This window comes from Micromys minutus (assembly GCF_963924665.1).
Source record: "Micromys minutus genome assembly, chromosome: 22".
NCBI lineage: Eukaryota > Metazoa > Chordata > Mammalia > Rodentia > Muridae > Micromys > Micromys minutus.
In genome coordinates this window covers 43,689,077-43,713,539 of record NC_137957.1, presented here as the reverse complement: position 1 = coordinate 43,713,539, position 24,463 = coordinate 43,689,077, and the positions used below count along the sequence as shown (strand labels likewise).

The 24,463-nt window shown below is 42.1% G+C and overlaps 1 protein-coding gene across 1 annotated transcript in view; it reads left to right on the top strand.

The window, feature by feature from the left end:
• PAH (phenylalanine hydroxylase) overlaps nt 1–24,463 on the top strand; it is a gene marked incomplete at its 5' end in the record, with an annotated part of 59,454 nt that overhangs the window by 3,974 nt on the left and 31,017 nt on the right. Inside the window, 2 exons of the mRNA XM_080935267.1 lie at nt 2,074–2,181; nt 9,983–10,166. Of these exons, the coding sequence (XP_080791393.1) occupies nt 2,074–2,181; nt 9,983–10,166 (292 nt within the window). The remainder of the gene's footprint in view (nt 1–2,073; nt 2,182–9,982; nt 10,167–24,463) is intronic.

The window sequence follows — 24,463 nt, the reverse complement described above, 5'->3', positions numbered from 1 at the left end:
ATGTAGTCGAACAAATGTTTGAGCCAGAAGACAGCTTCCAGAGTCATTTGTTTGGCATCTTCTATCATATTTATTGAGAAATGGGTCTCAGTTGCTGGGAACTTGCCCCACACCTAGCCTGGATGGCCAGGGAGGTCCAAGGATCCATCTGGCTCTATCTCCCAAGTTTTGGGATTAAAAAGTACATATCTGAGTTATCTCTATAGCCCAGTTCCTTAGGTTCTCTAAGGCTGAATCTTGACACCAGTGGAAAAGGGGACTTAGTACACAGTAAAAGCCATTTTCTTGACTGTTTTCAAGTTAAACGAGATTGTCCAAATCAAGTGGTGGACCTTGATTAAAGTTAAAAATTAAAAAAAAATAGCACAGCAATTTTCTTTTAAAATATTAATTATGTGTATGTTTATGCACCTGAGTGTGCACAAACAGAGGTTCATAGAGGTCAGTGGAGGCTCTAGATCCCCAAGATCCTAGGAACTGGAGTGACAGAGGGTTGTTAGCACCATGTAGATAGTAGGAACTTAACTCAGGTCCTTCGCAAGAGCAACAAGTGCTCTTAACCACTGAGCCATTTTATCAGCCCCTACATATTACTATTTTTAGAAGATAGATGATAACATAGTCCAGGTAAAGACAAATCTCTAATTTATTTTGAAACTTCCAATTTGCTGGTAAATTTGGTACTTCCAGCTTCATCATATAAGATTCTTGAGGGGGAATATGAATTTTCAGAACTTAAATATTTTTGTTCTAAGTGTCTCCAGTGTTCTCCAGCTTATGATTCTGAGTCCATGACTAGAATCTTTCTACCATTGTCTCCTGTCCCTGAGATGATGAAGTATCCACACCACCAGCTTGATTGACTAACTTACAAGAGAGTAATTGTTCTTCACATTTTCTGCTCCTTTCAGGGGATATGCTGTGCATTGATGGGTACACGCAGAATGTTGTGTATCATTTTAAAACTTAAAAAATTGTCTTGGCAAACTCTGGAATACCCACATACATTCCATCTTAGTTTGTTTCCTCATTGAAGGTGCCCATTGTCTGATAGCTTAGTATCCTTCTTGTGACTCATTTCAGCAACAAGTTATCACCTGTTGCTGCATATGGGACAACTTGATGCTTGTTGCCTAAACCCAAAAGGCCATTAATATATGTGCAATAGTATTTTTTAAAAAATATTTATTTATTTTATTTACTTATGTGAGTACACTGTAGCTGTCTTCAGATACACCAGAAGAGGGCATCAGATCCCATTACAGATGTTTGTGAGCCACCTTGTGGTTGCTGGGATTTGAACTCAGGACCTCTGGAAAAACAGTCAGTGCTCTTAAATGCTGAACTATCTCTCTAGCCACCAATAGTATTTTCATGGTTTTACACACAACTCTACTATTATGTTTAAATTTCTGTTTTATTTTTTCCCAACACTTGGATATTATTTGGCCAGGGCTAATTCTTACTATTATTTTGAGATACTGAGATAAAGGCAGTATTGAGGACATAAGTAAAGTGACCACTCAGAATGGTTTAGGTGGTAAATGGATGAGAGAGGATATACTCAGGTCTTGGATCCACATCCTATAAATGTCCTTTCTTCATTCCTTTTCACACTGTGTTTCTCAGTGTCTTTTTAAGATTCTTTCGAACCACTTGCTCTTCCTCTGAGAATCTCCTGGCTTCTTGTACATGTGTCTGATGGTCAGAATTTTAGTACTGAAAGGATGGGTGCATTTGCCTCAATTCAGATTTATATCCTCTCAGATATCACATAGGGTCTGGTATTGGGGCACTCATTAAAACATGCTGATTTTTGTCAGTGACTAGTGACATCAGTGCTTAACTAAAGGTTCTAGAAATTGAAAGCCAACTGAGGAATGACTTATTCTCCCATTGTCCACAACTTACTTATTTCTGATCACACTGCCTTCTGTGAAGAATACACAGGGTTCACTGTGTTTAAAAGCTTAAGGAACAGAAAAAGGTTATTCTTACCTCTTTTTGAGAAATTTCAAGGGAATAATTGCTAAGCTGTGAGAAACAGTTTAACCAAGTGATCTATTTATGTAGGAAACAAGCTATATTGAAGACAACTCCAATCAAAATGGTGCCGTATCTCTGATATTCTCACTCAAAGAGGAAGTTGGTGCCCTAGCCAAGGTCCTGCGTTTATTTGAGGTAAGTGTGTAACATGGTTTGATTACATTCGCCCTTCCTCTGATTTCTCCTAGATCTAATTCTTGTTCCCTATCTTTGTTGTCCTATCCAAATTTGTTGACCTACCAGGGCCACACCCTTAAAAAATCAAAACAAAACTAAACTAACTTCCTTCTTCCACCATCAATCATGTGACAATAGCTCCTCAGTTAAGGGTGGGACTTCTGGTCTACCTCAACTTTCTGTGGTGTTGTTTTGTTTAAATTGAGCTCCCACATGTCTTGTACTTGCTCCAAACAACTGTTTTGAGTTCATATATATAACCTCACTTCTAAGTCTGAAAAACACTGCTCTTCTTTAGTCATTCATCCTTTGGCTCTTACAGATGTCCCAGTCCTTATGCAATGACTTCAGAGCCTTGAAAGGAGAGATATGATACCTATAACTCATTTAAGGTTGAGCATGCTAATCTCCTTTTCTCTGAAACTTGACCAGCTGTGGGTTTCTGTTAACCACCATCTACCACAAACAGACTTTTATTTGATGAGAGTTGGAAGAGACACTGATCTATAGGTATTGGGGTGATAAGTTATTAGAAATTGGTTTAATATTATGTCAATTTAGCTGAATAAAAGTAGTAGGTTCTCTCCTTCATAGTCTGTGACTTGCTAATGTACTATCACAAACACACACAGATGTTTGTTTTCTAGCTGAATACAAACCCAAATCAAATTGATAATGAAAATCATCCATCATTAGAAGACATTAAATACAAATTGACAAAATATAAGTAACAATGGTCTGGTATTGTGTATAAAATACAGAGTTTCTCAGATGGCAGGCAAGTGCTGTAATTCTGAGAGACACCTTCAGCTCGATTAATCCATTTTGGACATCTAAAAAATGCTCTAGAAAAATTGAGTGTGTTTAAAACTTAAAACCTGATTTCTAAAGTGGCGGCGGTAGTTGTGGGTAAATCAACGTTCAAGAGAAAGCAGAGGAGAGAGAAAAAAAGCGTTTTCTGAAAAATAAATCCCAAAAAAAGAACAACCAACCAACCAACCAAACAACAACATCAACAAAAAACCTGCTCCCGAGAAGACGTTTCTGTAAAATGCTCCAGTGTGCCTGCTTAGCCTTTGTGTCAGGGAATCACATGTTCTTGAGCAGTTGCCCCTTGGGACTGAGTTAGTTAATGGATTAAATAATAATAAATGAAGAGGCTGTTTACAATATAATAAATAAACCGAAAGCGGTAAATTAGCAGAAGTGGACCCGAGGAGCGTGTGTGTGTGTGTGTGTGTGTGTGTGTGTGTGTGTGTGTGTGTGTGTGTGAATGTATATGTGTGTATATATGTTCATGCAGGCTCATACTCTTGTGGATTCTTCGATGCACTTATCCAGATCTCAATTCCTTGAGGACCTCACTACCCATCCATGCAGAGGAGGTCATGGAGCTCAGCAAGGATGGTGGAAGGTTGTTATTAGTGTTTATTAATATTTTTTTTTCTCCAAACACGCTCAGCAGTTTTCATGGAAACTCCCCATACTGGTACAGTTTTAGTTTCCTTAATAACAGTCTTGTGAAGCTCACAGTTTAATTACAGCCACTCAAAGTACTGAGTTAATCAAGAAAGCAGATTCTTGTACTATGATGCCACACATATGCATCAGGCTATATATACTCCTTGATTTGATATCCATTCTTTTATCATATGGACGAGGGAGCTGAGGCTCTAAGAAAGGTCGAGCAATTAATTCAAGATTATTCAGGGAATGTGCAAGTGGAGGTGGAGCCCAGACTTCCAAGTCTGTGATCCGTCTGTGACACCTACCCTTCTTCCAGTTGAAAGGAGCTTGTCAGAAGAAAGAGGAGGGAAAGTTGCTGAGGTCTCTGCACCTCTTGGCTTAGTTTCCTTGGTTTCAAGGTGAAGATAGTGATAAACCTATTATAGGGTTCCTACAAAAATAAAACCAATTAATTTGTGAAAACTAATTAGAATAGCAACTGGCATAGAATAATATCTCAAGAAGCATTTTTCAGAAACTATTGCTGTGTACTATAGCCTAACACGTTCTTAGAAAAACTAGTAAAAGGATTAGGTTAATTTGGTGTGGAAGGAAAAGACTAGGAATGGGAATATTCACCTATCTGAGGCTGTCTGTGGAAGGAGACGTCTAGATATTTTGTTACTGTCAGAGACAAGAAAGCAATGAGTAGAAATACAAGGAATATGTTTCCGATCACTTACAAGTGACTGCTTTAATATGGGGACACTGGGAGACACTCATTTCAAGCATTACCCCCACAGGATATCAGAGTAACAACTGTGCTATAAATATATGTATCTTTCCTTAATAGAGGCAGAAGGTAAAAGTCTGTATTCTCAATATTGGTCTGAGAGGAAAAAGCATCTCATGTAGGGATAATTACCCATCTCCTGCAGCTTTCTTACTAAATAGCCTTACAATGACTCTAGGCATAATGAGCATCCCCAACCCTGTTATATACCTGGATAGTTAGCCAATTTTCACTAAATACTCAGAGGAATAAGGAGAGACTCACAGTGATGTGAAGTCTCTAGTCTAGAATGTGAAGGGTCAGACTAGACCACCTGCTCCTCTGGCCCGATGTAGGTGGACACTTTCTTGACTTGGCTCCTCGTAGGATATACTAAGGCCTGCTGGCTTCTCAGAGAAAGAAAGGTCTGAAGTATGTGTGCAGAGTCCTCTTGGATTAGTCAGGATCTTCTACCTTCTATTCAATTTCATCTCTCTGTGGGTGGGATAGTTAACTCAAAGCCACCACCCCATAAAGGAATCACTCTGCCTGTCCTTGGCCTTATAGACTTCAGCTGGTAACTATGTCAGAATGCATACCAACATAACCCATATTTATTTTTTGTTATATTTTTCCAGTAATTTATATTTTCATTTCCTTTGCATCCTGACCACAGCCCCCTTCTCAGTCCTACTTGGACAAATCCCTTCCTCTATTGCCCCCTTCCTTTCTTCCTCAGAAATAGGGAGGTACCCCCTCTGTTACCACCCCACTCTGGGACATCAGGTCTCAGCAGGATTTGGCACATCCTTTCACACTGAAGCTCAACTAGGCAGTCCAGGTAGGAGGAAGGGGACCCAATGGCCGGGAACAGAGACAGAGATGGCCCTAAAAGAGACATAGATCCCTTGTTGGGCATAAATAGGAGGAAAGGCCCCTGGTTCAATGCAGGCTTGAGGTTCCAGTGTAGGAGAATGCCAGGGTGGGGAGGCAGGAGGAAGTAGGTGGGTAGGTGGGGGAGCACCCTCACAGAAGCTGGAGCAGGGGTGGTGGGATAGAGGGTTTCCAGAAGGGAAACAGGGAAAGGGGATAACATTTGAAATGTAAATAAAAATTCTATAAAAGGGAAAAAATAAGAGAGACATGGATCACTGTATTGGTGTATGTTAAGTGATGGTTAGAAATTAAGTAGATGTTCTGGTAATTTCTGTCCAAATAGTTAGGAATGTGCTCAGACCTCTGCTTACTGACCCTTGGATGCCCTCTGACCTATGGATGACCTCTGACCTATGGACGACCTCTGTACTCAGCAGATTTCTTTCCCTCTCAGTTCTTTATGCATTTGTTTAAACATTTTCCACAGCATTTTGTTTTTAGTCCCTCTCAGCCTATAGCCCATGTTTCTTAGGGAAAAAAGCTTTCTTACAAGATGCTTAGTGGTAAACCATAAAATCAGAAGCAGTCTCCTTGGAGGAAGAACCAAAGGAGAACGTTTTTCCTTTCTCTTCACCTGCCTATGAATTCCCAGGGAAGGGACTACGCAGAGACACAGAACCACAAAACCCCGAGTTTTGAGGCCATCTTGGTAATTCTCCAGCTGGACTGTTTAGCTGGTGGCATCGAAGAGCTTCAGGATAAGCAAGCTGTCCACACCTGTAGAGGTACAGCTGGATATCGCTCCTGAATTTATACTCCACTTTGATGGATATAATTGGTCTTTTAGAAGCAATTGAAAGGAACCTGCCTACATTTGTTACACAGCTTTTCTGTGCCTGCCCTTGTCCAGGGAATACAGTCCTGCCACCCCTCCACTGTTGGATGTGCATGTGTTGTTAGGTCCTATGCAGGTGATGGAGACCCTCCTCGGTGGCTATAGCACTCAGACTTGTTACCAGGCAACGAAAGTGGAGTTATTATCCATAACTTGCCTTATGAAAGCAGTTGTTACTTGTTTTGTAAGATTTCATTAGGTGATTATGCTATAACCCATTTAGCCATTCCCCTGCTGAGGGTGTTACTTCACAAAATTCGGTGAAAGACTTTGTGAATGCATTTTCTAAGCTCTAGTATTATAACAAAAGAAGACATGGTGTATGAACTGCTTGGGTTATTCCCAAAGCAAGGAACTGGTATTGCTTCCCCCACATCTCTTCTTTCCCCTTCTCTTCCTCCTTCCTCTCTCCCCCCTCCTCTTCCTTCCTCCTTCCCCACCTTCTCTTTTTTTCTCTCCTCCTTATGCTTTTTTACTGGGGTGGTGTCTCACTAGCTTTAGCTTTCCTGCGACTCACGTCGAGAGACCTCCTGCCTCTTTCTCCCTAGTGTGCCACCACTTCTGGAGAATAAGGAGCTTAGAGAAAGTGACTACTTTCATGGACGTCTTGTGGGTGGTTAGTCAGTTTTCCTGAAGCGTGGTTTGCCTTCTAGCATTTCTTCCACATCTTCTCTCTCCTGTCTTTGTACCTTCTCAAATGGTTAGACAAATATACAGACTCACCTTGGTTATTGGATTTATTGTATTCTTTTCTGTTTCTGGCCACACACATAAACTTTCTTGCCACAACTTATTAAGTGTTTTTCATTTTCTCCATCCTTTCATGCCTCCCAGATCCTCCCCACTTTATATAACACAGACCTTGGTTGCCTCTTAAATTTCAACAGAAGTAAATAGGGGAGGGGAAGTGACCCCAGGGAAGGGTCACGAATTCTCTTTCTTCCTAAGCCAAAAAACATGACGTCACTTTTTGATTTGCTTAGGAAATGACCTCTGTTTGCTCAAAGAGGCTTCAGGGTTCCTGCTGTCTCTAGGGCCCCCTGATGTTTCCCACCTCAAGCCTGGGTTCTCTCTGTCTGCAGATCAGGATGTAGCTCTCAGCTACTGTTCCGGCACATGCTGCCATGTTTCCTGGTTTGATAGTATTTGACTAAACCTCCGAAACTGTAAGCAAGCTTCCAATTTAAATGCTTTCTTTTATAGGAGTTGCATTGGTCATGATGTCTCCTCACAGCAATAGAACAGTGAGTAACGCCCACACACGTACATACACATGCAGAGTCATTTAAGGGAAGCTGTGACTAGTGGTATCATCTTGGGGCCTCAGGGATCGCAGAGAAGAATTGTCAGGAAGAGAGCCTGTGTCAGGTTCCTGATTTGGTTCATTGTGCCCAGAGAATCTGATCTTTTTGTGTTTGATGTCATATTAATGATAATAAAAAAGTCAACATTTTAAGAGAGCTTACTATATCCTTGGAAGAAAAAACAGTGTTTACAAAAGAACCATGTCTTTAGCAGTGAAAAATATACTTTCTCCCTCTGTTCTTCACAGCAAAGTGTTTTCATCTATAATTTTATTGTTTCTCTTCCTTAGTTTCCCCAAAGACCAAAGAGAAGAGTCCACAGTGACTATTATAGGTGTTATTTGAGAGTGGACAATGTCATCATTTTAGTGACATTTGTTCTTATCAACAATTGAGTAAAAGGTTCAATAATGAATTATTAACTATTTTTATATACCAGGTTAAGAAAAGCACAGCATCGGGAATCCTGATGGTTGGTACAGGTAGAGAACATAGGTTCTCTCATGGAGACTAGAACAGCAGTAGCCCCTTTGAGAGAAGTGGATAAGACGCATAAAGAAACTTTAAGGGGTGAATTCTTTCTGGTTCACCATGGAGGTCCCAAGGCATTTAATTAGGAAAATGAGTTAGCTCATCAGAGACAAGCATGCAGACAATGCCAGTCATTGCTTTTAGTGGCAAAACATATGAGGAAAGTCACAAGCCAGTCACCAAAACATTGGCTATAGAAATCGAGGCATATCCAGATAACATACTCTAGAAAGTGCTGAGAAATTGTACAATGGTTGGCTGGCAGGTTGAATGGTTGAGTCAGTGGGTGAAGGCATTTTCTGCCACGTCTGATGTCTTATTTTTATCTCTGAGATCCACAGATATGGTAGGTGTGGCTAATGTAAAATAAGAGGTTCATTTCTCTAACTTTTCTATAATACTTGATTCAAGAAAGAGACTCTGGGGAGATTTGTGTCTGTGTATGTGTGTGTGCGCGTGCATGTGTGTGTATGTTCCTTCTTAGGATTTCTGAATTGTCACTCAGCTGCACAATATTTAAAAACAAAGGATGAAATGGGACCAAATGACCCCTTTTCCATTTTGTTATCGACAAACTCCTCTCCTGGTCCTTATAGTTCTGATCATTGAGGTCATTCCATGAAGTACCAGCATATGACTCTTCCTGACACTGTAACACTTGATCGACATCATGGTTACCATCACCATATGGGGTTTCAGAAGTGATTTCCCAGCAGGACTCGACAGATTGATCATGCCAACTCAGTGAGATCGGGGTGTCTGTGCAAAACCTCATAAAGACCCCTATGTCTTTCAGAATCAAGACCAGACTCTTTCAAATAATTTGTCTAGCTGCCCTTCATCTTTGTGGCTATTCTGACTTATCAGACTTGTTTTTATTACTTCTTCTAGGCCAATCCCACCCATCATTCCTATGGGGTCTCCTTTAGGATGTGCATAGGGTTTTTTTTTTTTTTTTTCTCAAGGAGGCCTCATGTGCAGATCCTCTTAAATATTAGACTGTATCCTAACCCTACACCAGGACAGCTCATCCATTTCATCTGCCCTGCCTTGTATTTATTTTTATCCCCATCACTGTAATGTAATATATAAGTTAATTATCTTTATGGCTGCTGTCTTTATTACTTCAACTTGAGTGTAAAATTTCAAAAGGAAAACATCTAGATCTGTGGTTTTTTTTTTTTCATCTAAAGAGCTATTGGCATCAAGTGAATATATATATTTATAAAGGTTATATATGTAATAAAAGCATTACATGTATTTCACATCTAATACAAATACTATATCTTATATAGTTGTGGAACACATGATGACATTAATAGTAGTTCTACACACTATGTGGCACACATCAGGGTGTATGCATGCGTTAACTTGTCCAAGAACCCCAAAGAACTCATGGAGCAGGTATTAATGAGACCCTCCGTGTGTTGATGGGGAAACTGTGGGATGAAGAAGCAGGAAAATAAAATGTCTAGCATCTCACAGATGATCCAATTTAGAGCTTATAGATGCAGAGCTTGTGACCATATTCAAGCAAAACAATGTTGTGTATATATTATTGATTGAAATTCAGTGGCATTTCACTGAGCGAATGGGAGGCTTTCCTATGCCTTATCTTTGCAAGTATTGTCTTAGACATTTGATCCAAGCCCAAGTCTTACACAGACAACGCTAGGCTGTTATTAGATTTTTATGTGATTAAGTTTGTGATACACTTGACTCGTTGTCCTTCCTGTATATCACATGTCAGTTGGTGTTTAGTTTTGCAGAAGGTAAAAAATGCCCCTAAACGTATGTGGGCTTCCATATGCTCCTGCTTATTTAATTAATCCCTGCTCTCCAGCTCTGGTTTGCTGTCTTACATCCTGTTTCTGTACATTTGGACCATGTGAATAACGAGTTCCAGTCCCTCAAACCTGTAATTTTCTCTTTTAGGAGAATGATATCAACCTGACACACATTGAGTCCAGACCTTCTCGTTTAAACAAAGACGAGTATGAGTTTTTTACCTACCTGGATAAGCGTAGCAAGCCTGTTCTGGGCAGCATCATCAAGAGCCTGAGGAATGACATTGGTGCCACTGTCCATGAGCTTTCTCGAGACAAGGAGCAGAACACAGGTGAGAGTCTGAAGAATCTCATGAGCCAAACAATACCACACTGTCTTCATTTAACAAAGTGTGCTTAACAATATGGGCATAACATAAGCTAAGGACCTAGACAAAAACCTAGCACATCACAGACACAATAATTCTCTTTCCCCCTTCCTTGGTGTCAGCTATTTCTGACACTCCTTGAATATGTTTACAAGACAAGATATTGTTTAGCCTAGAGTGATCTCAAGCTCATTAAGTATCCAAGGTTGCTCTTGAACTTCTGATCCTCCTGATGGGGCTAAGATGAAATAGCATGACAAAAAGCAACTTAGGAGAGAAAACATTTATTTCAGCTTATATTGTCATTATCGTGGGGGAAGTTAAGGTGACAGAAGCATGAGGCAATTAGTTACATAGTATTCAATCAAGAACAGAGAGTAAACAAGTGCAAGCATGCCCAGTGATTAGCTCACTCTCTACTCTTACACAAACCTAGGGGATGGTGCTGCCCACTTTTAGGATGAGTTTTTCCACATCAGTTAATAAAACAGGAACAACTTTCTCCCCTAAAGACATGCTCACAGGCCAACCTGATCTAGACAGTTCCTCAGAGAGACTCTTTCCCAAGTGAGCGACATTGATAATTAACCAATCACACTCAGCGTGGTTTCTAAATGAACGTACACTGAAAACAAGATGCTCTGTTATATCTACCCCAACCGAAGAGTTTTCCCAAATTCTTATCACACTCCAAACCTGGATCGGGGATCACTTAGTCCCTTTATCCCAGTACTTCCACTGTGGTCTTCCATCCATTTATCTCGCTTTTCCACTGGATCACTTGTTTCTTTTACTCAGATCTCTACTTGAAGACTGTAGCTCAGTGTGTGGCACAGAGTAACCACTGATGAGCAAACAACTACCACAGGCATTGCAAGCAAACCAACTTTTCACTGGTGGCTTGTGGTAAGACTTACAGGTCTGACAGGCTTGGAGCTGGACCAGTTCGGTTCAAGTCCTTCCTTCAGTTTCTGACTAAAATCCCTTCTGTGTGTTTTCCTAGAGCTTTTGTTATGACTAAGACCGTAGCACAGATGCTGTGTGGCATATTGTCTAGTGTACTTTAGGGACGGGCTCAACAGCAATACGGGGCTGTTACACTTAGGTCTAGCCTATGAACAATACGGACAAGCGAGATGCCTGATGGCCTTTTATTTTAAGATTAAAAGTATATTCGTGTGAACTATTTTGAATAGAATTTGTTTTTTATTTTAGAGAAAATTGGAAAAGATGTACAGGGAATTTTTCTGCATTGTATTGCCCTTGTTACCAATCTGCATTCATACAGCACATTTAAAAAATAATCGGTGGACAAGTAGTGATTGATTTATTACTAGGAAGTAAAGTCTATAGTTCACATTCAAAACATGCTGTGTGTTGTAGAGCTTTGTTGGTTTTAACCAATGCATGGTGCTCTGTGTCAGCCACCACCATGACATGCAGCAGAGTGACAATATCTTAAAACTGCCTGTGCTGTCCACCCCTCCTTCATACTCCCTTTCTCTTACTTATAGTCTTGCAGTTTCATCTTTTTCAAAAGCAGCATTTTAGATGAGCTTTGTTCATGTTTGACTATATATATATACATACATATATATATACATATATATATATATATATATATATATATATATATATATATAATTTCATTGTTGCCCTTGAATTTTACCCAATGTATTAACTTAACCCCAGATTGCCTATTCACCTATTTTAATGACATCTTGGTTGACTCCAATTTGGAGTTATTATGAAGAAGCATATTACAAACATTCATGTATAGGTTTTTGTTGTGGGCATGTTTTCAATGCATTTTGGTAGATACCTGAGCGCATGCTTGTTGAGATAAACATAATTTCAATCAACTCTTTTTCTACCTCAGAATCTAAAGTTGCCTTACCAAACACCAAATACTTTGGGACAAAAACACACTGTTGCTGTTAGTCTACAGGTCCAGGTACTGAGCATTAATTAGATACAAGAAACAAATCCTGGTGTTCTGTTGTACAAAGGGATGACTCCAAGTAACAATAATGTGCTCTACTCTTTGAAATATAAAATAGAAGAAATATTTTAAAACATTCGACCAAGTGATCAATGCTTGAAAGGGATACATATGATTATTCCAATTTGGGTATTACATAATTTACATGTGTATAAAAATATTACATTACACCATCTGAATTCTCCACCCACTCCTTTCTCTCTTTGTTCAGGGTATCAAGTCCATAACCTTGAGCTCAACACAAAATCAGTAAAGTTCTCAATGTAATGCCAATAAAAAGTCATTTATAAAATTTTCACTTAAGAAGCAGAGGCTCTTTAAAATAAGGTAAGATGCACCCTGTAGAACAGGCAACAGAAATGTCTCTGGCAAGGCTGCTCCAAGACCCTCTAAAGATGTCTTCTCTATTCTCACCTCTTATATATATAACTCTGACAAGAAGCCCCATCTCTGGCTTGCTCTTGCCCAGAGTGGTCATAAAGGTTCGAGTCTCAGAATTCTTCTAATCCCTCCTTATTCCGTCTCCTTCTCCTTCTCCATCTTACTTCCCAGGCTGGTGGCTGTCCTCTCCTACTTTTCATAACACCTGCTCCCAACAGGAACTTAGGGCCCTCTGGACAAAGAAAGGGCCTGCCGAGTCCTGGGACAAGCTCTGTCTCTGGTTGGAGCAGGTGGAGTCTTGGCCAGCTGGGCTCTGGAGTCAGAAATTAAAGCAATTGACAGGCAGGCAGGCGCCACTTGGCGAACTGGGAAGATGTATGTAGGCCAGCTGGAACACTGCAGCCTGAGATGGAAGCTCCAAAAGGAGGATCTTGGGGAGGATACAGAGAATTCATTACGAGCCCAATTTCTTGAATCAAAACATAGCACACTCGGTGTGACTTTGAACAAATCGCTGAGGTGGAGGATCTCAAGCCGCAGCCAGTGGAAGGACTTCCTGGCATTGTGGGGCTAATGAAATCGCAGCAGCAGGCACTGGAAACAGAGCAGAGGATGTTGAAGGTCATACATGTATTATTATCAGTTATGAGAAAAGACACCACTACAGGAGTTACTGCAATCCAACTTGTACAAATACTTTCTTCATAGATTTCAGGAGCTGGAATATGATCTCAGAGGTCATGTGGCCCTACCAACTCCTGAATTTTACATAGTGCTAAGAGATGTTGTGACTTGCCTTAAGGCAAGCTAAATTCTGTGCAGTCACGGGGCACAGTATGTTAAGTACCAACTGATCTGTGTCAGATACTGTGTTAGGAGTTGGGAAAAAAAAGTCAAGTGCTTGTGACCAAGTAGCTTGGTCTGGCAAAGGGCACAAGACACCCAGGTAGGCACAGAAAAGGCACTGTTGCCGTAAGGAGACCGATGCTGTATCATGTAGCTCTCGAAATGTAGCAGTGAGAAAGTAAAAACAAGGCGAAGGTTTTGCTACAGAGGATCCCTGCAACCGCGGCTGAGCTTCTTAGACACAAAAAGTTGCACAAAGACCATGCTTTAGGGGACCGATCATCTCCTTGCTCAGATGGCAGGGTGCTAATGTTTGAAGTATGGGTGTGTGTGTGTGTGTGTGTGTGTGTGTGTGCAGGTGAAAGGGGATGGCAATTTGATGTCACAAAGAAAAAATAGCCAGTACTTTCCGCTCATCTCCTTGCTCAGATGGCAGGGTGCTAATGTTTGAAGTATGGGTGTGTGTGTGTGTGTGTGTGTGTGTGTGCAGGTGAAAGGGGATGGCAATTTGATGTCACAAAGAAAAAATAGCCAGTACTTTTTGAAGCGTGTTCTGTGATACTGCTGCTTTGTGACCCCTATTTCTTGGAGCAGCTGGTCGTCACCCATAGGGCGGTTTCCACCTGGACCGAACTTATCTGTGGCTCAACAGCTGCTAGGGATATGGCAGATGCTGACATGACACCTGCTGAGAGAGACTGCCCATCAGGACTCCAGCAGTAGATGTGTGGAGAGGAGTCTTGGTCCGGAAGTAGGACTTTTGAAAGAAGCAAGCATGGCTCTGTATAGTTTCTCTTTTCTGTCAGCCTCACTGGGGGAATGAGAAGAGGAAAAAAGCTTAGGAGTAAATCAAAACCTTTGATTCTTTCTCCAGACAAAATGCTCTTTTTAATGAGGGGCTCAGATCTCAGGGGCAAGTCTGACAGCAGGTTCAAGTGAGGGACCTGAACCCCTCAGATCAATTAAGCTAAACCACTTTGCACTCTGGTCTCTAAAGCATTCAAACAGTGGCGTGGGTGATAGAAAATGAAAGTTTCTCAGTTTCTTAATTGCTAATGTGCCCCACCCAAAACAGCTTGGGGGAAGGTTAATTATGGTGACAGGTTAAAGAAACCCCAACCTCCTCAAATGCCTCCTGGAGAAGCTGATGGGAACTTAATAGGATTTTAATCCAGAGTGCCTTTTGAATACTTAGTCTATTCTCCTGCTGCCTTCTCTCCTGATGACCTCAAATCCTTCTTCAACCCAACATGAAAGAGCATTAATATCGGCCATCGATCCATCTACTAATCCGTTTACTTTCCCTTTGAGTCTTCTGCATGACATTGCATTTAGTGGGGGGTGGAAAATACCTACATGGAGACAGACTGCAGCCAGGGGAAGCAGACACCGACACAGTGTCTTAGGTAGTCAGAGCTTAGGGGTCTTTTTGAGAGAATTTCCTCTTTGTAGATGTTTCTTAAAAGCAAGTGGACACTCTGTAGACTTTATCCAAAAGGGGATTGATTAACAGGATACTGTGTGGAAACAGTAAGCCAAGATTCCCATTACTTTGTATTATATTCTGTGTGGACAGAAAGAATGACTGATATCTATCTATCTATCTATCTATCTATCTATCTATCTATCTATCTATCTATCATCTGTCAACTATCTATAATCTATCATGTAGATTATCTATTATAATTATAATTATCTATTAATTATAATTATCTATTATTATCTATCTATAATCTGTCTTTCATCCATTCACCTGTCTTTTTATCTGTCTGTGTACATAGGAACACATGTTTATATGTGTATCATCTGTCTATCTTATCTGTTTATCTGTTTATCCCCCCTCTATCTATCTCTTGATATCCATCCATTCATCTGTTTTTTTATCTGTCTGTGTACATAGGAAGACATGTCTGTCTGTCTGTCCTATCTATCAGTTTATCTGACTATCTATCTATCTATCTACCCATTCACCTGTTTTCCTATCAGTCTATGTATATGCATAAGTACATATATTTGTATATATGTATGCATCTATCTATATATCTATATATCCATCCATCATCATCTTTGTCTATCTATCTATCTATCTATCTATCTGTCTGTCTGTCTGTCTGTCTGTCTGTCTGTCTATCTATGTATCTATCCATCCATCCATCCATCCATCCATCTATCTATCTATCTATCTTATCGTTTATTTATCTGCCTAGCAGAAAATTAAAATTATTGATAGGCGACAGAAGAACCATTATTACACATGTTTATTTCCCTCTTAGCTCGATCCCCTATACGTTTCTCCTTTCTTCTTCAATACTGCTGCTCCGAAGAGCCATACTGAGTAAGACAGATGCTTTAGATTCATTTAGGATTTCTGTGACCAGTGATAGAATCCCACTAAAGGCTCTGACCTGCCCCTCCAAAGACTTGGCAAAGTGGTGCACATGTGTGCATGCCTATTTGCTTTTAAGATGAGAATGCTTTTCAAAGGAGTCATGGTTCCTAAAGTGTTAAGAGTCTTTAGCAGAAAGCTGCTTAGGGCTGAGTGGTCCAGATGGTTGGAGTTTCTTTAGTTTCACCACCTGCATCTTTATTTTTTCTACTGCTCTCTTTGTTTTATGTATTCTGTTTCTAACATCTCCTTCCCCTGTCAGCTGAAAACTTTCCCCCCATACATTTTTGCTTTGCCCTGTGTATGGCTTTCACATCCATAACTGTAGGTTCTCATGGTCCTATATCTAAAGGAGACAATGTATCTCTAGATTTGTGGAAACTCATGGTTGTGTCACTGTTTTAAGACTTTGTTCAGATGCTCCCTGGATATCTTGATATTGCTATAAGTCCTGGCAGCTAGGGATATGACTCCTATGTCTTCAGACTGCCCCCATTAAGACAAGGTGGCCCAGTCTGGGAGGATAAGCACATGCAGGAGGAAAGGAGGAATTCTGGGAGTCTCTGTAGAACCACATAATGCGTTTGATATTCTACTTACTCCCACGTTCTGTCAATAATTCATTGGCAAAGACAAGTCCAAGCAAATGCCTGGTGAAGCTGTCTGGTTGACCAGGCCACTGAGTTCAGGCTGAAGAAGACCATAGACTGATGAGAAGGCAGGAAGCAGAACTGCCCATTTGCATTTCAAATTCAGCTCTTAGAATTCTTCCTCGTTTTACTTGTCTGCTTAATCTTTGCAATAACTAGAGTAACCAGAGAACATTATTCATGTTTCCAGTATTAGGAGATGAGGGAGAGGTAAAGTTGGGAGGCAGAATGGTTTTGCATTCTTCATTGTTCCGGTTTAATCCCTGGTCTGTAGCATTCTGCCAACTTGCTTGCTCTCCTTAAGCCTCTTGCATCTCATTTGAAATGTGAAGCTATTTAGTGCTAATGTGATCATGTGGATTACACGATATAATTTTGATAGAGGCCGACACACAGGGCCTATGTTGTCAGTAAACTAATACTCTAGTCTTTTTAACAGGATACACAATGATTTTCAAAGGTGTTCAGGTTCAGAGTCCCCCAAACTCACCATATTTGTTAAACAAAGAACACTATCACATGCTATTTGGGCTAAGACTAAAATTGGGAAAGTTAGAAGGAAAAGACTGAGAACGTCTTTTCTCTATGTGACACAGATGACCCCCAAATGATTGTAACTTAATGCCAACTTGTCATTCATACTGGGCCAAGGAGATCCTCATAGTGACCTAGAAAGAGCAATAATTTAAAAGTCAAGAGCCAGTACTTGCTTTTCTGCTTTCTCCATGGCCACTGGTCCTCTTTCAGTGGGCAATCCCATTAGCTTTTTCTTCTTCATCAGTGGGACATAACTAAAACCCAGTCTGCTACTTCCTAACTTTATGGGCAAGACTTGGGAGAGGCTGTGATCTTTAGGCCTAAATAATTACACTGAAGTTGATCGAGATGAATAGGATCTTAGTCTCTGCCACATTTGGGCCTCAATACCAAGATACCTCTGTCATCTGTAACTTCAGCCAACATTAGGTTATTCGTTACCACCAGTGCCATGGTGTGGATCCAGGATAGTAATGCAGAGGGAGTTGGTGGCATCATTTCCCACATTAGGGTCGATGTTACACCCATCAGTCAAGAACAACTTTGGTGTGTGGGGTTCTGTGGTGGCCCTGAAAATACATTTCCATTTCTAAGGCTTTGGGTGTGGAGCTGTGAAGCTGTGCCACTTAGCTATGCATAGCAGGGGCAAGAGAGCCAGCGAGCAGGAGTTTCTCCTCCCCCTTCTTGCTCTCTTTGCCTTCCTCCTTCCATTCCTCATTCTTTTGTTCCACGTTTTCCTCCTTCCTTCCTCTTCCCTTTTCTACCAATTCTGACTTCTTGCTCTCTTTGCCTTCCTCCTTCCATTCCTCATTCTTTTGTTCCACGTTTTCCTCCTTCCTTCCTCTTCCCTTTTCTACCAATTCTGACAACCCGTGTTACCCAAATGATGTCTTTCCAGGGACTATTTTGACCATCTTAGATGTCTCTGCATCATTTGATCCCCTTATCTCTGGTTCTTTGCCATTTTATACATTGTATGACCCACCTGCTGTCATTTGCTTTCTGTTACTACTCTTCTTCTTAAACTTGGGTTAGCTTTCCCACTCTTTTCTCTTTCATTCACATTTACCCTCTGAGTTTCCTTCACTCATGGCATTCAGGGTTAACAGTGAGAGGGGACGCAGAGGTGGTGCCCAGCCTGGTGTGGAGCCATCACTGTATGACATGATACATGGCAATGATGGGAGACATGTTATTTCTAAGAGGTATCCTTTTGCGAACTCAGTCTTTGGTCCAACAGGTGAGAGGAGAGGAAGTCCTGGGGTTAGATAAGGCATCCCATGTATGATGTTTGACCCATACAGACAAATTGATCACAGCTCAAGTTGTGAGTATGACATACCAGCTGATCTCAGATCCTGTAAGGATTTAGAAGGCAGGATTGGATGTGTATGGGTTATAGCAGGTAACCTACCATTAAATACATGTAAGAGACATGTAGTATCTTTGAGGCTAGAGAGATAGATGGTTTATAGTTACACACTCTACTCTTTCTAAAGAGTTGGGTGCCCAGAGCCCAAGTGGGGTGGCTTACCACAACTTTCTGTAACTCCATCTCTAAGGAGCCCTAAAAACCTGGCCTCTTCTGGCTCTGGCACTCACATGTGCATGACTTTCCCTGTTAAAATAAAGTAAATCTTAAAAGAGAGAGAGAGAGCGAGAGAGAGAGAGAGAGAGAGAGAGAGAGAGAGAGAGAGAGAGAGAGAGAGAGAGAGAGACATGACCCATTGGAAGGGACAATGAAAGAGGAGCTCCAGGTTAGGGGATGGTTAGAGTAAAGGGCCCTACAGATTTTTATTTATTAATAACGTCGGTGTTTCACTGATATTTCTGGTCTTCACTCATTTCTATGTCTGATTCTAAGAACCAGATTAGTAAACAGGTTGTATGCTTTGCCAGAACCCCATCACAGCTGATACTGGCTATCCTGTCGGCCAAGCTTTCTCTCCCTTACTCTTGCCCAGACCTTGCTGATGGTTGTTCTTTCCCTAGAAACAGACATAGTTGTTCCTTAAAAGAACAATAAGACCCTGGAGGTCTTCACCTGCAAGATCAGGCAGCCATGCCATCTCCCTTTGCAATGGCTCCTGGAACTCACACAGTAGCCGGTTCAGTACGAGGTTAGAGGCCGTGGCCTCAGAGGAGACATAGGGGAGCCTGGAGTTGGGGTGAAAACACCCTTCTGTTCTGGGTCTCTGAATCGGAGGATTTATTGCTCTTCTTGAGACAGGCTGGCCACAATCCCGGGTGCCTTGTTGACTCAGCCCCGGGGCTGGTGAACATCTGATGGAGGATGGGAGTTAGATTGGGATCTGTCTGCCTTGCACTACTGTGGATTTAATGGACTCACACTGACCACGAAGCAGGAAGTCGGCTCTTGTGGAGCCTTTTCTTTGGGAACACTCCGGAGCCAGCCGTCCCTTGACGTCTGGGTAGAACAGTTGACCCTGACTTAATGGGACCACAACGTGGGTGTCCGGAGGCCTGCTCTCAGGCAGGCTGCTTCCTTTGGAGCCAAATCAATATTTATTAATGATCTGCACCCCTCCTGGGTGCCACTGGCTTCACAGAGAGCCTCTGTTGCACCAGCCGGCTCAGTAATTCATTAACCCCAAGCCCAGTGCCTGTGGAGGGGCTTGCAGAGCCTGGCCCACCAGTGGGGTATTCGGCAAGGTCATTAATGAGCTAATCTGATTTAAGTTTTCAAAATGAAGACCTGGGTCACTGGGGTCAGTGCCTATTCTCAGCATTGTGAGTGAGATCCCTCTGTGTGTGTGTGTGTGTGTGTGTGTGTGTGTGTGTGTGTGTGTGTCGGGGGTGGGGTTGGGGCTGCAACCCTACCGAGGAGAAAAAAAGTATGGAGAAGAAGGTAGGTTTTGTGAAGTTACCACTGATATCCAGGAAGGCCTGGATGGAAGACAGGAAGGAATTCTTCAAGGCCCCGTGGGGTTTTGTTTTAGCTCATCAAAAGAAGGAATGTAATTAGAACTTTTGGACTGGCAAATTGGTCAGGCGTACGGGCTGGGGGCACAGAAGTGGGCTTGGGCTCTGCCACTGGTAGCTGGGATCATTAGTCAGACAAGCACCCGAGAACTTTGTTATGAGGTTCAAATGCAATGGCTGGGGATAGAACCACCTGTTACTGGTTAGTTGCTTCCCATACCAAAAGGGAGACAGATGGCTAGTTTAGTTCTCCCATACATTTTACAGAGGAAAAGTCAGACTCTTGGGGGTAAGCAAGTAATTCACTCAGATTCACATGGTTTATGCTTAGGAAGATATACTCGGGCAAGGTGAGGCCTGCTGGCTTCCTGTTTTGGATGCTCACCCTTCCATGCATGGTGTCAGGGCAGATGTGTTTGGAGCCTAGTACAAAGCGTGCTTTTCCTCTGGGCTCCCTACTTTAGGCTGCTCGTCCCTCACACTCTGAAGAGAAATAAAGCCATGTGCCTGCAGCCATTCTTACCCATGTCCTGGGAATTTGTCTCCACTGGGAATCTTTCCTCAAGAGTCCTGCCTTAGTCCTAGGTAATAGCCTGCAAACTTTTAATGGACCTGGGTCCTTCTATTCCACAGGACAAAGGGTGTTGGCCAGAGCTTTGGAGGAGGTAAGGGGTGTCCAGGTAGAGCTGGGCAGCTGTCAACCGAGAATCTCAGGCCAGTCACCTTTTACCTTTGAACCTTCAAGCAGCAGCAAGAACAACAGGATTATATACTTTCAAATCCCTTACTGCATGTTAAACACTGCTGTAAGGTTTCCTTATGGGCATATACATAGTTCACCATTTTTAATCTCTCTCATGTGTGTGTGTGTGTGTGTATGTGTGTGCGTGCGCAGCGCGCGCATGCACACACAGTATGCACTGTGTACACATCACAGAATGAGTGTGGAGTTTGGAGGACAACCTCTGGTATGGGTCCACTCCTTAGACTTTAAAACAGTGTTTCTTTGTTTCATTCTCTGTGTATACCAGACTGCCTGGCCTGTGAGCTACTGCGGAGTCTCCTGTCTCTGCCCCTCACTTTGATGTAGGAGCCTTGAGATACAGGTGCTTGACTGGCTTTACATGGAGTCTGTGAATTTGGATCCAGGTTCTCATACTTGCTAGGAAGGTGCTTTATTCACGGAGTCATCTTTCCATCCCCACTGAGTTCATTTTGATCCTCACCAACTTCCTGAGAAACATGATTTTTGTGTTCATTTCTCTAATTTATTTGTTTATGATAATTATTTAAACCAATTAAGTCATTTCTTTTCTACTAAGAGTCCTGACCTAAGCTATAGGAGCCTGAATAGGTTGTTTTTGCTCTAAGAGAAGAACTCGCCAAAGCTTGGACCTTTGTTGCACTCTAGGGTTCAGTGTGTGTGGGGGGGGAGGGAGGGGTAGCACAGCTCTTTGTTGCCCCCTGGAGTTCAGTGGGGGATAGCACAGCTTTTTGTTGCCCCCTGGAGTTCAGTGGGGAATAGCACAGCTCTTTGTTGCCCCCGGAGTTGAGTGGGGGGTGGGGCAGAGATAGCACAGCTCAGTCTGTGGAGGAGTCCACGGAGGAGATACTGTGGATGGTGACTTGGGTGCTGAAAATGTAGTGAGTCTACTCCCAGAAGATAAGCACAGCTGTTCTGCTGACTGTGGTGGGAGCATCTTTTCCTGTGTTCTCTGGCCCGCCTCTCACAGGGTTCCCTCCAAATTCACCGAGGACCATAACAAAAAGTAAACACAACATGCATGGCTTAGAGGGGGAAACTGAGGCACAGTAGTGGGAAGGGTGTTAATATCAGGACTGGATGGTGAAGCAGTTCTTCACTCCAAACTCTGGTTCTCCTCTTTCTTCCATTACTACCAGAATTATTAAATCTGTCATCATAGCAAACACGGATGAGTCCCTCTGTGTGCTGGCCACAGGGCTAAGTTGGGCCATGTCTGCTGCTGTGACACTCAGTTCATTCAGCAGCAAAGAAAGATGATTTGAATCTGTTTTGTGCACCCAGAGGACAAAATACAACCCTGTATATAATTACAATACAAAGGAAGTGGCCTGTGTATTAGTATTTTCTGGAAAATTTGCTCTGCTTTTTTTGTGTGAGGAAGAACCCAACTCTCTCTCTCTCTCTCTCTCCCTCTCCCCCTCCCCCTCCCCCTCTTCCTCCCCCCTCTCTTCCCCTCCATCTCCTGCTACCCCTGCCCCTGTCTCTCTCTCTCCCTCTTCTCCTCCCCTTTTTCTTTCCTTCCCTACTCTCGCCCTCCTGTGTGTGTATGTGTGTGTGTGTGTGTGTGTGTGTTTGTGGGGCCACATAGGCAGTCAGGCCCATATAAAGATGTTATCAACAACAGTGGACCTCATATAATGATAATGCTCAGTGATAGTGACGTATGAGTGTGCATGAGTACTCTCCAGATCAAACAGGATGAAACTGTACACTTCCCAGAATGCACTTGGAATGTGTTGTGTGCATGTGTGTGTGTTTACAATTGATCTATAATGCTATTCATTATGAGCCACAACTTTTCAGAAAAAGCATATACAATGACTTACTTAAGTGCCTGTTGTTCTTATGAAGTTTTGCTCTGTAGTAATTCTCCCATTACCATTTTACAGAAAAAAAAAAAAAATACCGAGGCCCAGGAGGTTTCATTACTCTTCAGGTACCTTAGATGACTGACAAGAGCAGAGACAGGATGCAAATGAGGGAGTCTGGCTTCATTGTGGGGCTCTTTGCCTTTGCCAGACCAACTGTCCTCAGAAGACACAGGAAAACAGTGAAGCAGGCACAAACTGTCCCAGATCCCACTGGGTTCCACCAGAGTAGGACCGAGTGACTAGCATCTCGGGGAACTGGAAGCATTCATGTCTTTACATAACATCCTCTGACACACAGAATGGAGAGGAGATAACCAGTGTTGGTGAGGGCATGGCATAAAGAACCCCTGTACACTGCTGAATGGACAGGAAATTGGTTCCGTTTAATGGGACCTGTATGTACTTACCCCTCGTATTAAAATAGAACAATATATGACCCAGTCATACCACTTAAGGTTGTACATTCAAAGAATATAAATTCAGTATCTTGATAATACACCAGAGCTTTCTTGTTTACTGTGGATAAATTTTCATAGATAGAGAAAATATTGTGTGTGTGTGTGTGTGTGTGTGTGTGTGTATGTGTGTGTGTGTGTGTATGTGTGTGTGTGTGTGTGTGTGTGTGTGTGTGTGTGTGAATGGAATACCATTTCACCATGGTAGTTGAATTTCTATTTGCTGCAATATGAATGGGTGCCTTTGCTAAGGAAAATAAGCTCATTGTAGGAAAACAAAAGCTTCAGGACCTTTCCTATACTGGGAGCCTGGAAAGTCAAATTCACAGGGACAGAGAATGGTTCTTCCCAGACGTTGGGGTGAGAGAAATGGAGAGAGAGTGGTCAAATGGTACAAAGTTTAAGTTGTATGATAAATAATAATAATAATAATAATAATAATAATAATAATAATAATAATACAGTGTGTACTTGAAGAGACATTCTGTATCTTTAACACACAGGTACACATGCACACGGACACACATATTCATGTATAGAGATGTAGACATGCACACACTACATATATGTACATACATCTGCACACATACACACAGTGGTAAGTATATGAAGTAATGGATAAGTTCATTAACCTGACTGTGGTAACCATTTCACAGTGCATATAGATATTATTATTGTTAAATAGATACATTCATGTATTTTGTTAACTATACCTCATCTTCTGGCTCCATGTTCCTCTTTGGGAGCTTCTGGTGCTGATGTGTATTTGTGGGTGTTTTTTTTTTTTTATTATTGCTTGTTTTGTGTTGCCCCCATAGTAGGTCGTCACTACAGGGTAGTCCTGGGTGTCATCACCTTTCATGCCCAGGGCCTGCAGTGCAGAGGCAAGTGACTTTCAAGTAGTCAATCAATAAATTAGCCATAAGCAACAAGTGGTAATCGGAAGTGACGGGATGGGACTGTTAATTGTGCTCTGTGTAGGGGAGAGGGGGAAGTCTCCTTGCCCAGACCAGGGCCACTGAGAGGGGCCTTTTGGTGGCGACACCTGAAGAGACAGGTGAGGTCTCATGGGAGGCGTGGCCTTTCATGGCACCTCTGATCTTACTAGAAAACAGACACCAGTGTCAGCGCTGATGGCGGAGCTTCAATATGCCAGGGAAGTACAGGGCCGGAGGAGAAAGGACAGCTTGGGGCAAAGCTTTGGGGACAGGGACGGAGAGCAGATCTCATGGCTGTGGGGCACCGGCAAAAGAGATGATTCTTGTGAGGCAAGAAGGAAATCCGGTTCAACACGACCTAGTTAGCCGGTGATGGCTCAAACTTCCAGCCTTGGTTCTGGTCAGTTCATATGTGGAAAAGATTTTCTGGTAGCGTATATCTCAATGTCATGTGGGCAGTAAAGCTTAAGGCAGCTGAAGGGTTTA